Source organism: Dermochelys coriacea, chromosome 25 (genome assembly GCF_009764565.3).
Source record: "Dermochelys coriacea isolate rDerCor1 chromosome 25, rDerCor1.pri.v4, whole genome shotgun sequence".
Taxonomy (NCBI): domain Eukaryota; kingdom Metazoa; phylum Chordata; order Testudines; family Dermochelyidae; genus Dermochelys; species Dermochelys coriacea.
In genome coordinates, this window is record NC_050092.1 from 5449846 (window position 1) to 5463854 (window position 14009).

General features: G+C 49.6%; 1 protein-coding gene across 3 annotated transcripts in view; it reads left to right on the forward strand.

The window, feature by feature from the left end:
* The window catches only part of CSNK1G2 (casein kinase 1 gamma 2), an 87336-nt gene that overhangs the window by 58126 nt on the left and 15201 nt on the right, over positions 1-14009 (forward strand). For all 3 annotated transcript variants that reach the window (XM_038383708.2, XM_043502525.1, XM_043502524.1), the window contains 2 exons: positions 10913-10953; positions 12978-13047. In XM_038383708.2, coding sequence (XP_038239636.1) covers positions 10913-10953; positions 12978-13047 — 111 coding nt within the window. The remainder of the gene's footprint in view (positions 1-10912; positions 10954-12977; positions 13048-14009) is intronic.

A 14009-nucleotide genomic window follows, 5' to 3' on the forward strand; every position in this document is an offset into this window, starting at 1 on the left:
TCTCAAACTCAGTTTACCTTAGGGCCAGTTCCAGTCCTTAAATCCTCCCAGTGGGCCAATAATGTCACTGAAGATGGTCTTCAGAAAAGAGAACGTTTATTATATTTTTTATTTTGAATTTCTTAGAAACAATAAAACTGTCATGCAACTTCTCATACAATTCTTCGCCTGCCAGAGAGTTTTTTGTTGTTTGCCAGACACCTGGCAACGCTTCAGTTCTATCGGTTTGTGGATGTTTGGCCTCAGTGACTGAGCAGTTGAAACCTTCAGGATTGCAGCAAGATGTGCATCAGACAGCTGCGTTCGGCATTTTGACTTGTTTATATTAATTGTGGGGGAAAAGTGACGTGGTCTCTGTGGCTGACTCTGCCTGGCGACTAGTGATGGTATCTGTCCCTCTCCCTCAGCCAATGGGAGCTGTGGGGGGCGGCCCCTGCAGCAGACATTGTCGGCAGCATGTGTGCATGTATCTCTCCTCTGTGGGCCGCAGTGGGGAGGTTCTCGTGCCGCAAATGGCCCGTGGGCCGGGACTTTGAGACCCCTGGTTTTGACCATCAGCTGGTTGTACTGACTTGAGGCAGCTAGGGCGGCAGCAGCTGAACTGCAAGATGTGACCTGAAGTCAGTATATGCAGGTTGAGGATAGTGATCCCCATCACGTGAGCTGTTGTCTCCAAGTGCTCGTGGGGTTGCTGAAGGGTTGAGTGCTCCACGGGCTTAGTGCTGAGCTGCAAGAGACTTTTCGTGGCATTTGTTCAAACCTGGAAAGTCTGAGGGGAGTTTGTATTGAATATCATTAGTCACATACTGGGGCTTCTCCCTTCAGCTGAGATCTCAAAGCTGCAGCAGCCTTCGGCTTGGGCAGTAGTGGGATGGAAAATTGCCTGGGGAAAACCAGGCAGTAGTGGTGTCCGGGCTGAGCTAGTACTGCCCAAATGCCCCAGTCTAGCAGAGGAGAGGTTAGCACAGGGGTCCTGTTCACAATGAGCCTTTGTGGAAGAGGGAGCATGTTAGGCCTCAATCTTCAGAGGTGTTTCGGCACCTAACTCTCATTGATTTCTAGGCCTTTGAAGGTCTAGGCTGTAGTCCCTATCATCCAGCAAAAGTCCAGGGTTGGTGATTTTGTCCGTATCTCCATTCTCTTTGCAGTGGCAAGTGGATCCTTCACTTTCTGTCCTCAATTTTTCACATAGCTGTTAAAAATCTGCTGTGTTCCACACTAGAGATGGCTGCATTTCAGGGGTGGGTGGAGTGATCCAGCATGCTGGAGACAGTAGTTTGCATTGGTTCTAAGCAGGTTCAGGGGGCCTTTGTTCACTACAGGTAACCCCTGGGACTGGGAGAACTAAAACAGAGGCCAAGACCTGTTGTGTGAGAGCCTGGTGTTGATGGCCAGGTTCACTGATCCCTGGGATGGTCTGTTTTCTGTGGGCCTGTCACGCAGCATCGGGTGAGAGAAAAGCTCCTTTGAATGGGACTGTAACCCCCCATAAATGGCAGTGAGCCTTGAGGACCAAGGCAGTTCCTGCCACTACCACTTAACTTGCCCTTCAGTGTCAAGGTGATGCCCCCACTTTACATGTCCAGCAGTTATGGTGGTCCTGACAGAGCAAGAAGCAATGGCCTCAAGTTGCAGTGGGGGAGGTCTAGGTTGGATATTAGGAAACACTATTTCACTAGGAGGGTGGCGAAATCTCCATCCTTGGAGGTTTTTAAGGCCCTGCTTGACAAAGGCCTGGCTGGGATGATTTAGTTTGTGTTGGCCCTGCTTTGAGCAGGGGGTTGGACTAGATGACCTCCTGAGGTCTCTTCCAACCCTAATATTCTATGGTTGTATGAATGATACCATGGAGCACTCAAGAACTGTTACATTACAGAACCTTTTGTAGCTGCTGCAAGCCTCAGTGTTGGCTCAGCCAGAGTCGATCCTAGGATGGGGTGGGAGGCCAGCCCCACCTTGCCCCTGATAGCACTTAAGGATTCCCACAGTCCAACCCAGGGCAGTGGTGCAGGAATAATTTGTATAGTGGGGGTACTGAGAGCCATTGAACCAAACTGTAAACCCTGTATATTATGGAAGCCACTTCAATCCAGAGGGTGTGGCCACACCCCTAGTTCCAGCACCTGACCCAGGGAGTAAGGGGAGAGAAGCTTCTGCCACTGGCTCCCCTTTTACTTTCTACTTCTCTGCCCTCCCTTCCCCCCCCCCCCCCCCCTTTGTGGCATCTGCAAAATGCTGAGGTTATGCTGAATGAAAGAGAAGCTCCCTGGGCGTGTTAATCCTCCCTATGTTCCTCTGTTTACTGGACTGTTTCCATGTACTGTGTGTCAGAGACGGCAGCCATTGTAAAGGAGCTTAGAGCTGGGGGGTGAGGGGGGAGAGTTTGAAGAGATCAAGCATTTTAGGATTGCACAAAGGCCCCTCCTATCCAGCCTACATGTTCACTGGGCCAGGGGCTCTCACCTTATGCAGAACCACTGAGTTTCTCCGAAGAGTTGTGGGGCAAGTGCCAGCTCATGAGAGAATTCATGCACACTGAGGAGCCCTTCCAAATGCTGATACCCATAATCCTTTGCCTTGCTTTAGTGCCTTCTATCCATGCATTGGTCATTACAGAGCGCGTGCGCGCTCTCCTCGGAGCACTGCTCAAGCATTTGGCCCCTTGACAGGTTTTTTTTTCCCCCCCAGCTGTAAAATTGGTGTTGGTGAAAATTGTGTGGGTGAAAGTTAAGACTAGAACTTAAGAGTCCTGGCTCCCATTCTGTAGCTGGTGCACACATCTTCCTGTACTGTCTCATGTCATCTGTCTAGAATAGATAACTGATCCTTATCTAGCCCTCACCATAATATCTGAGCAGTTCAGCATCACTCTCCACATTCCTGTAAGGAGAAGTATTATTCTCGCTTTACAGATTGACAGCTGAGGCATAGCATGGGTGGTGTATCCTGCCCAAGATCGTGCAGGGAGTCTGTGGCTGAGCTGGAAATTGAGCCCAGATATCCTGAGGCCCAGCTCTCTCTCCATTAAACCATCCTTCCTACTATTACTGTGGTGGAGGTGGAGTGGTTTGAAATGCAGCATTGCTCTGTCATAGGGCAGGGTTCGGCTCCTCGAAGGCCAGCCAACACCTCATGGAAAATTATACCCGGTAGGAGCAATTCTGCTCGTATCTCTCATGCATTCCTCTCCTCGTCATTCTACTGGGGACACAGTTTCACAGCAGCTGTCACAAGGAGAGGGTTATTGCTGCTTCTGGTGGGCAACAAGAGCTGTGTCTGAGTAGTTCAATCACAACAAGTCAGAAATGAGACCTGTGCACGTAACATCTGATGCCCACACTGCTTAGCTGTGCCTGAATCTCATGGCTTTCTGTTCAGTTGTCTCAGAGTAGCAGCCGTGTTAGTCTGTATTCGCAAAAAAGAAAAGGAGTACTTGTGGCACCTTAGAGACTAACAAATTTATTTGAGCATAAGCTTTCGTGAGTTACAGCTCACTTCATCGGATGCATTTGGTGGAAAATACAATGGGGAGATTTACACACACAGAGAGAGAGAGAGAGAGAGAATATGAAACAATGGGTTTTATCATACACACTGTAAGGAGAGTGATCACTTAAGATGAGCTATTACCAGCAGGAAGGAGGGGGGAAGGAGGAAAACCTTTTGTGGTGATAATAATCAAGGTGGGCCATTTCCAGCAGTTAACAAGAACGTCTGAGGAACAGGCCAGTCCTTGCTTACAGACAGCCCCCCAACCTGAAGCAAATACTCACCAGCAACCACACAACAGAACCACTAACCCAGGAACCTATCCTTGCAACAAAGCCAGTTGCCAACTCTGTCCACATATCTATTCAGGGGACACCATCATAGGGCCTAATCACATCAGCCACGCTATCAGAGGCTCGTTCACCTGCGCATCTACTAATGTGATATATGCTATCATGTGCCAGCAATGCCCCTCTGCCATGTACATTGGTCAAACTGGACAGTCTCTATGTAAAAGAATAAATGGACACAAATCAGACGTCAAGAATTATAACATTCAAAAACCAGTCGGAGAACACTTCAATCTCTCCGGTCTCTCGATTACAGACCTGAGAGTGGCTATCCTTCAACAAAAAACCTTCAAAAACAGACTCCAACGAGAGACTGCTGAATTGGAATTAATTTGCAAACTGGATACAATTAACTTATGCTTGAACAGAGACTGGGAGTGGATGGGTCATTACATAAAGTAAAACTATTTCCCCATGTTATTTCTCCCCCCACCCCACCCCCTACTGTTCCTCAGATGTTCTTGTTAACTGCTGTAAATGGCCCACCTTGATTATCACCACAAAAGGTTTTCCTCCTTCCCCCCTCCTTCCTGCTGGTAATAGCTCATCTTAAGTGATCACTCTCCTTACAATGTGTATGATAAAACCCATTGTTTCATGTTCTCTGTGTGTGTATATAAATCTCCCCACTGTATTTTCCACCGAATGCATCCAATGAAGTGAGCTGTAGCTCAGGAAAGCTTATGCTCAAATACATTTGTTAGTCTCTAAGGTGCCACAAGTACTTCTTGTTCAGTTGTCTGCCTCTTAAAGGCAAATGGAAACAATTAGCTCCAATACATTCAGAGAGCTAAATATTTGTTCTGGAAGGAGATGGGTGAAATGGGAGTTTAGATCTTTTTGGAAACAGACCCAACTGAATTCTCTGCCTAACCAGGCTCAGGGGTGATACCATATTGAATCCTTTAACACATTTCTAAGGTGTATGCCTGCTTGGCACTGGCTGTGGTAATATAAACCCTGTATTATGGTGCAGCTTCCTTTAAAAGCCCCTGGGTGTTGGCAATGTGCTGCATCTTTGATATTCAGGCCACTTATTGAGGTGCCAAACTTGAGGCACCCAGCTTTGGCTGAAATTTCCTTGAGTCCCATGGAAGGCTTAAATAAGTCTCCTGTAATTTATATTCTGAAGGATGGTTCCCCTGTCCAGCTCCAGTTCATGGCTCTATGAACAGCAGCCTGCTCTTCCTCAGCTGTGCACATCAAGTACCATGCTGAGGAGAACCTTTTCAGACTGGCTCACAAATCCATGCCTTCTACCAGAGAGGTTGTGCAGAGCATTAAGGGGCAGAGGGAAGGGTGATAGCCTTGTGCAAAAAGTTTGTTTTTGGCTTTTAAAGTCAAAGATGCTTTAGGCTGTAATAATAATCCCTAGGTTTTCCTTTCCCTAGACTGCAGGTGTGTGACATGCACACTCCAACGGTCCTGCTGAGCTGAATGATGATGATTCGCATTTCCTGCTCATGCAAAAAATAAATACAGCTTTAACATGACTCTAATTCTCTCCCAACACAGAGATTTTAGGTAATCTCACTGCTTCTGTTTCCACTGTGGCCCTTCCTCCTTTAAACAGGTGGAGAGGGACAAGGCATTTTCCCCTACCTCCTACCTGGTCATCTGCCGGCCAAGCACCAGGAGATACTGTGCTCTCAGCCTGGAGTTGCCTTCTGCTGTTTCTCTTTTTCGTTGCAAAAGAAAGCAGGCCAGCTTCTTCAAAAGTTCCAGCCTGTGAGCTCTAATGGCAATAGGGGGACAGAGTTAGAAAGAAAATGCTGTCAGGGAACATTGCGTCTTGTGTTCGCTGTCTCGGACCATCTCCCTAGCAGCAAGCGAGCGCTCTCGCAGTGTATGGACACCATACTGTATACATATGCATATCAATTAAAAGGCGCTATAAAAATTAAGTACCAGCGTTGCTAGAGTCACTGGCTTTCGAAGGGGAGAGGTTCATATTTCGGTATTGGGTTGATGAGTCTGTTTCTGACACTCCATGTAGAATCTTCGTGACTTACCTAAAATAAGGCACAATTTTTTAACAGTGAGAGTAATTAACCGTTAGACCAATTTACTGTGTGCTGTGGGGCATTCTACATCACTTGCGGTCTGGATTTACAAAAAGAAAAGGAGTACCGGTGGCACCTTAGAGACTAACAAATTTATTAGAGCATAAGCTTTCGTGAGCTACAGCTCACTTCATCGGAAGCTGTAGCTCACGAAAGCTTATGCTCTAATAAATTTGTTAGTCTCTAAGGTGCCACCGGTACTCCTTTTCTTTTTGCGAATACAGACTAACACGGCTGCTACTCTGAGGTCTGGATTTAAAGACTGGATATCTTGTAAGAGAGATGCTCTAGCTCAGCCAGAAAGTATGGACTTGGTGCAGATATTATAGGGAGTGGATCTCTGGCTCGCAACATGCAGGAGGTCAGATTAGATGATCCCTTGAGGCCTTGGAATCTGAATGTTGCCCATGCCCACTAGCAGACAAAGGGGTTGTTTATGCTAGTGGCTTTTTAACTGGAGTTAACGAATTTACCTGGTAACTCAAGTTACTTCTCTCACATTTGTACCTGCTCATCCGGTGTGTGGGAGCCCAGAACAAGCGGTTGTGGAGTGGCCAGGGTCCTGCTGAGGGGGTGGGTGACTTGTGTTAATTAGCAATCAGTTAACCGGATTTTAAAAAAACTCTTTGATGTCCCCAGAGGGGAGGAGACTAGAGGCAGCCCTGGCCTCTCATGGCTGACATCTGCAGGCGCTGAGCTCAGCTCTGTGAGACAGGAGGTGGAGAGGGCCCGGACTTCCAGCCCAATGCCAGGGAGGCTGTGACTAGCAAGAGGCAACTATAAACTGAGGACACTGGGCACGATTTTCCAAAGCGACAGGCAATTTTGGGAGCCTACTGGAGACACCTTAAAGGTGCCTGTCTTCCAAAAAATGCTGAGTGCCCTCTCTAGGAATCAGGCCCCTTTCAGGCTTTTCTGGCTGGACACCTAAAATCCCACCATCAACCTCAGCCTGGACCAGTCCCCACAAGAGATCCACTTCCTGGACACTACGGTGCTAATAAGCGATGGTCACATAAACACCACCTACACCAGAAACCTACTGACCACTATACTTGCCTACATGTCTCCAGCTTCCATCAAGACCACACCACATGATCCATTGTCTACCACCAAGCTCTACGATATAACCGCATTTGCTCCAACCCCTCAGACAGAGACAAACACCTACAAGATTGCTGTTAAGCGTTCTGACAACTACAGTACCCACCTGCTGAAGTGAAGAAACAGATTGACAGAGCCAGAGTACCCAGAAGTTACCTACTACAGGACAGGCCCAACAAAAAAAACAACAGAACGCCACTAGCCATCACCTTCAGCCCCCAACTAAAACCTCTCCAATGCATCATCAAGGATCTAAAGCCTATCCTGAAGGACGACCCATCACTCTCTCAGATCTTGGGAGACAGGCCAGTCCTTGCTTACAGACAGCCTCCCGACCTGAAGCAAATACTCACCAGCAACCACACAACAAAAACTAACCCAGGAACCTATCCTTGCAACAAAGCCTGTTGCCAGCTGTGTCCACATATCTATTCAGGGGACACCATCACAGGGCCTAATCACATCAGCCACACTATCAGAGGCTCGTTCACCTGCACATCTACCAATGTGATATATGCTATCATGTGCCAGCAATGCCCCTCTGCCATGTACATTGGCCAAACCGGACGGTCTCTATATGTAAAAGAATAAATGGACACAAATCAGACGTCAAGAATTATAACATTCAAAAACCAGTCGGAGAACACTTCAGTCTCTCTGGTCACTCGATTTATAGACCTAAAAGTCACAATTCTTCCAGAAAAACCTTCAAAACAGACTCCAATGAAAGACTGCTGAATTGGAAGTAATTTGCAAACTGGACACCATTAAATTAGGTTTGAATAAAGACTGGGAGTGGATGTGTCCTTACACAAAGTAAAACTATTTTCCCCATGTTTATTTTCTCCCCTACTGTTCCTCAGACATTCTTGTCAACTGCTGTAAATGGCTCACCTTGATTATCACTACAAAAGGTGTTTTGTTTTGTTTTTTGTTTTTCTCTCCTGCTGGTAATAGCTCACCTTACCTGATCACTCTTGTTACAGTGTGTATGGTAATACCATTGTTTCATGTTCTCTGTGTATATAAATCTCCCCACTGTATTTTCCACTGCATGCATCCGATGAAGTGAGCTGTAGCTGACGAAAGCTTATGCTCGGATAAATTTGTGAGTCTCTAAGGTGCTACAAGTCCTCCTGTTCTTTTTGCCAAAATCACTAGTCACTTGGGAAACCCTTGGCTGCGGCTAATCATGTGTGAATATTGCTACTCCCTGTGGCCGTGGGCAGCGCAAGGGTCAGTGCTTCTGTGTGTTCTCATCTGTCCCTTCTCTCGCTCAATAAAGACATTGTTTAATGACAGCTCCCCTCTTGCTCTGATGGTTACTAGTCAGGAGACGCCTGGGGAGGTCAAGGTCATGCACGGGTCTGTCATCCATGCTTCATGCGTGCCACAGATGGGGAGCATGGGGCATGGGTTGGGCTGAGATAGAGGGCACCCAGCTGTTACAGATAACTGAGTGATGTAGATAACAGTGCTGCACCGTGGGAGGGAATCTAGCAGAAGATGAGGAGTTCTGCCTCCTTCGGGGGCAGTGTGACTCTGAACTGTCCCAAGCCAGGGCAATGTGAGAACTCCCTTTTGAGCAGCCTGGAAGCTGGCAGAGCCTGCTAGGCTGGTCACACATGAGCATTATGCCGCACTACAGTTGTTATAAACCAGATCGGTGCCAGGGCTTGGGAGTGATGTGTATGAACATCCCTGACCCCCATTCAGGAAAAACAAAGGAAATTTCGCCATCAGAACCGTAGTGAATCTAGAACTTGGACTGAGAATCTGCCGCCTTTCAAATAAATGAATTTCCAAGCCCTGTTGATGGTGAAGGTTCCACTATCAGCCCCAGCTATGCAGCATCCCCTTCCCCAGCAGTAGGCCGGCAGGCAAGTTTCCCATATCTTAGCTTTTCATCTCGGAGTACATTGCAACCCATCGCTGATTCACCCTTCCTTCACCCTCTGCGGGTTGAAAACATTATTACTTGAGATCTATGGATGAAAAGAGCTCTTTGAGAGTGAAAAATTGTTACCCCTTTGTATGGATGGGGAAACTGAGGCACAAAGTAGGAAAAGTGACTTGCCTGAGGTGACACAAAATGGGTCAGGCTAGAATGGAGCCCAGGAATCCTGTGCTCTAGCCACTTAGTTGCTCATGTTGGAATTGTAACTAAATCCATTTTGTGCTTTTATCTACCATTGGGCACCATCTCGGGGCCCTGTAAGGGCCCTGTATCTATGTGGGGAGACTAGGGTCATGCTCTTACTGTTCCCTGAGATTTGCAATCAAATCCAGCTCAGTCCTAGAGGCAGCAGCAGAAGAACTGCTCCCTCCCTAGGGTGTTGTTCCTTTGAGGCAGGGGAGTTGGAGGGGGAGGCTGTGGCTCAGTGAAAGTTGTTTGCTGTCAGATGTTACAAACCAGGAAAAGACCCCAGTGTGATGGGACTAGACAGATCCCTGAGGGCAGCACTGGCCATCCTTAGCGTAACATCGAGCAAAAACTAATCCTCTGGTGTAACTGGAGCCTTGAGCTAAATAAAGGGACTGGGTGTTCAGAGAAGCTCCCTTATGCTCTCTGAGGTGATTACCTGCAGGGATCTGCCTCGTAGGGGCTGCATGTAAACTTGTGAGACCCACTGCTCTGTCTATTGTCCCCAGTACATGAGGGTACGGCCTGTTACAGCACCAGCTATGGAGTCCAGCTTTTTAGCTGCAGCTGCAGAGACTCCTGCGTTCAGTTCTGGAGGTGCCCGGTTCCATCCCCAATGGCTTGGCCATGAGGGAGGCTGTTGTGCTGTCTCTTGGGGAACCTTGCCCTGGGCCTATATAAGGGCGGACATCCCAACTGCTGCTTGTTTTCTGCTGACTGCCGCAGGCAGCGAGCTGGAGTTCTGCAGAGTCTAGCAGTCCCTTCGTTCCCATGCCCCTCGGAGTATCCTGGGGTGGAAATGAAGCCAGGGGGTAGCCCCATGGGGCTCCAAGCTTGTGTGTGGGTGCACCTGCAGCGTGGGTCTGTGCAGGCTGTCTCCCCAGAGGAGCTCAATTACCGTGGCAGGTAGCCATTCTCCCACTGGGCCCCGGGGCTCCAGAGAAGTGATGGTTTATTAGTAGTAGTAATGTGGTAATTATAGCAGTGCCTGAGGGCCTCTTTTGTGCCAGGTGCTGTACAAACACAGAGCAGCAGATGTGCTTTAAGGAAGATGCCCTGCTCCGTTCTCATCTTGGGCTGCTGTTGGCGGTGTCCTGGCTCTGGGGCTTGTGTCCCATTTTGAGACGAAGGAGATGAGGTCAGGCCAAGGCTCATCTACTATTGTACAAGACCCTCTGCTGCTGGAGGAGCAGGAAACCCCCCTCCCTCCCTGCTGCGGATGTTTGCAGTCATGCGTTGCTAGTTCCCAGTGAGCTAACGGCCATGCCCAGACTCTGTCAGCAGCGCAGGGCACCTTGATAACTTTCTGAGGACTGTGCCAACTTCTATGAAATGCAATAGATTGAAAGTACCTTCACGTACTTGTTGGAGAGATGTGGCCTGGGAAGACTACAGGTCCCAGCATGCACTGCTTCCATCCTGAGAGAACATTGGACATGGGGCCCTCTCAGTTCCCAGCACCGTACTGGTCACCAGAACAAGTAGCTTCCAAATAGCAAGTGAATCAGTGTGTGCTGCCTTAGGGATAAAGAACTGCAGCATGCCCCGTCACTAACTGTACAGAGACAGTTCCTTGTTACAGGCCGAGGGAACAAAGATCTCCCCGTTCACTTGCTCTGCCAACCACCTGACCCGCTGGGGTTGCTTTTAAAAATAAGAGCTTGCTAGAGAATTTGGCTTGTTCCCAGCCTCCTGTGTTTGACACATGGGGGTTTGTAAGTTTCACTCACTCGCAATGTTATTTCTCTCATCTCTTTCTGCAGGAAAGAATCTCTACACGAATGAATACGTAGCTATAAAATTGGTAAGTTTCTTTTCCTTCCTTCTCACTGTGCTGTCCAGGTTAGCTAGTGTTTCAGAGCCTGGCCTTTGACTAATCAGTTAAAACAGCTCTAGCTGAGCCAGTTATTACATAGAGGCTATGTAAGATGCGTTAGGTGGTGGTTGAGAACCTAGTGCATGCAAAGCAATTAATGCGTTACCAAGCCGTGAGGTTTGGGCATGAGAAACATGTGGCTCTGAGTCGGGATCAGCTTGATTATGGCAACTCCAGAACTTTGCTAAAAAAGTGTCTGTCTGTCTGTCCACCATACATTAGCCATCTCTACAACTGGTACCAACGGGGAGTCTCAGCAGAGAGACCAAGAGTGAAAGGTCAGGATGAGATGCACCCAGAGAGCTTCAGTATCCTCTGCTAGGTTCCCATCAGCACCTTTCACCAGCACTGCATTTCTTGCCATGCCCAGGGGACAAGGCCACCTCCTGCTCAGCCTCCCCTTGCATTGGCCTAGCAGCAGAGGGAGCAGGCAGCCTGTTGCTGTCTCCCTTCCTGTAGTCCCCTCCCATCACAAGGTGTCTAACAAACTCACCTGTGGAAGCTGCATTTCTCTGCTTGGAGCAGCACTCCACTGTTGGGGCTGGTGCCAGCCTGTATCTGGAGTGCCGGCCAGGAAGGGTTGGGGGAATGGGCCCAAGTCCACATACCCCAGAACTGGTATCATGGGATAGATGTGCCGAGACGGGTAGAGAAACATGGCATGGCAGAGCCTTCCACTCAGCAGCAGTAACTCAAGTGTCCCTTTGTAGCTCAGGTTTGTGAGCGAGTGGGAGACTGGGGCGGGGGATGAAAACCCCACCAGTTTGTAGAGCTCATGGAACTGCTCCTGTGTGAGGCTCTGAGCCAGTGCAGTCCTAGCCAGTGCAGTCCTGAGCCACTGAACGAGTGCAGTCCTAGCTGCACAGACATTGCTCTCGCTGCATCCTAATCTGAGCCTTCCCCCTTGTCCAGTGTAATTGGCTGTGCTCTCTCTGCGTGGCACTTCCAGGGTTCCCGGAGGGATGGCTAAAGCATGGGGCATTGACCTAGCTCTCCTCCCGGGGCAACTGCTGGTGAAACTCCCCAAAGTTCCAGTCGACCCCGAGGGTTTTAGGAACTCTCTCACCCCATGTGCCCGAGCTGTCCGGTGGCAAATCCCCATGTGCCCGGCCCCCACTTTGGAGAGTGCATTGCAATAAAACCATTTGGGCACCGAACACACTGGCTTCAAGCAGCCATGTGGACTTGCCACTCAGCCCTTCCTTTGGGAAGGAAGCGACCGTACGGCGCAGTTTGCCACAGACCAGTCGCATGCCCAGCGTGAGCCAGATGTATCCCAGAGAGGTCTTAAATGAAAGGCTGGACAGAATACAGCATCCCTGAGGTTCCTGGTGCTAAAAGAGATTCTGTCGGAAGGAGGGTCCCAGGGGCAGGTTTCCTGCTTGGTTACTCTGCCTCTTGACCCATGGTGCCAGAAGTGAGTGGGATTGCCAAGGTACAGATTCTCCAGCCTTTCTCCTCCCTCCCTGCCCAAAAAGTGACTGAGCAGAAACAAAGTTGGAGGAGAGAGATCATCATCTCTGGCCTGGAGTCTCCATTATACCATGGCCCCTTTGCACCACCCTGGCTTTCGCGTAACTGAGGCTTTCTGCTTTGTGGTGATGCTGGTCCCTCGATGGGATGATTTCCTGCCATGTCCGTTCTCCCTCATGCAGGGACCTACGTTCTCTCCCCTGTGTCATTTTTTGGTTTCATTTCATTTCCTGTAAATTAAGAAAATTGCCCAATGGATCAGATGTCCACCCCTGAGGGTTGGTCTCCATTTCATGCCAACTTCCCATAGACCAGACCCCTTCTCTGCTCTGTAATGAACGTTTGGGTGTGCTGTAAAATGTACCCCAGCCATTTGCCTTGCCTGAAGTCAGGGTGTCTGAAGCAAGCAGCCCTTCCTGAGACCCTGCATGGCCCCCTCATTTGCTCATCTCCTCTCTCTTTCTCTCACTTCCCTCAAGGAACCGATAAAATCACGAGCCCCACAGCTGCATCTGGAATATCGGTTTTACAAACAGCTCGGAAATGCAGGTAAGGAGCAGCTGTGCATGCCAAGTGCTGGGGAGGGGCCCAGCTGGCCTGGAAGGACAGGAGTGGGTGTGTGTGCGCACAGCTCTCATTGTAACCATGACGCTGCAGCTTTGCCCTGCCATCCCCAGCCTAAGCTGCTGAGGCCCATCTGCTCGGCTGACAGAAGCAGGTTTTCCATACGCTTCTCATCTTTGATCCCCTTTGTTTTCATTTCTGTGCTAGTGTCGGGGATGCTGCTGAGCTGCCTCGGGTCATCTGGGACCCTCCTTCCCCTGCACCCCCCCTCCCAAAGAGCAGGGTGTCCTGCTCCCCAGGTGATGGGGCTGGGTGGGGGGTGTCACCCCTCCAAGCTGGGACTGACCTTGGGACTCCTGATGCAGGGGAAGGTGGGAAAGTGTGTTTCAGCCAGGAGGAGAATGGTGGCCATTGAGTGCCAGCAGCCTCTGTTCCTGGTCCATGGGTGGAGTCCTGTGGCGTTCAGATCCTGCTAACGCCCTTTCGCCATGTCCCAGCTCCTTCCGGCCAGCACCAGAGGGCTGGATGGTGGTTGGATTGTCAGACGGGTCATTGGGAAGGGTCATCTCCTTCCCCCAAAACAAATCTCAGGAACCGGGTGTGCATCAGACGTGCTTCCATCTCCCTGCAACACAGGATCCAGAAACTGAGCTTGTCCTCCCCCCAAGTCCTCCAGCACTGGAGTAGAAGGGATTGGCTGTGGGTCAGGAGTGAGGGGCATCACAGAGCTGTGGGGAGGAGCTCAGGGCTGGAATAGCGGGGGCTGCGGGTCAGGAGTCGGGGTGTTGTCATTACGCACAGGGTGCATTGCTCAGTGCCTGGCTGCTGTCTTTCTGGTTCCACCTTGTCAGGCTGTTTTTCACAGAAACAAGCTTTCCCCCCCCGACACCTTGGAGCAGAGGGCCAAGTCCTGTTAACCCGCTTGTAAAAATGGCATGAGGGCCCCT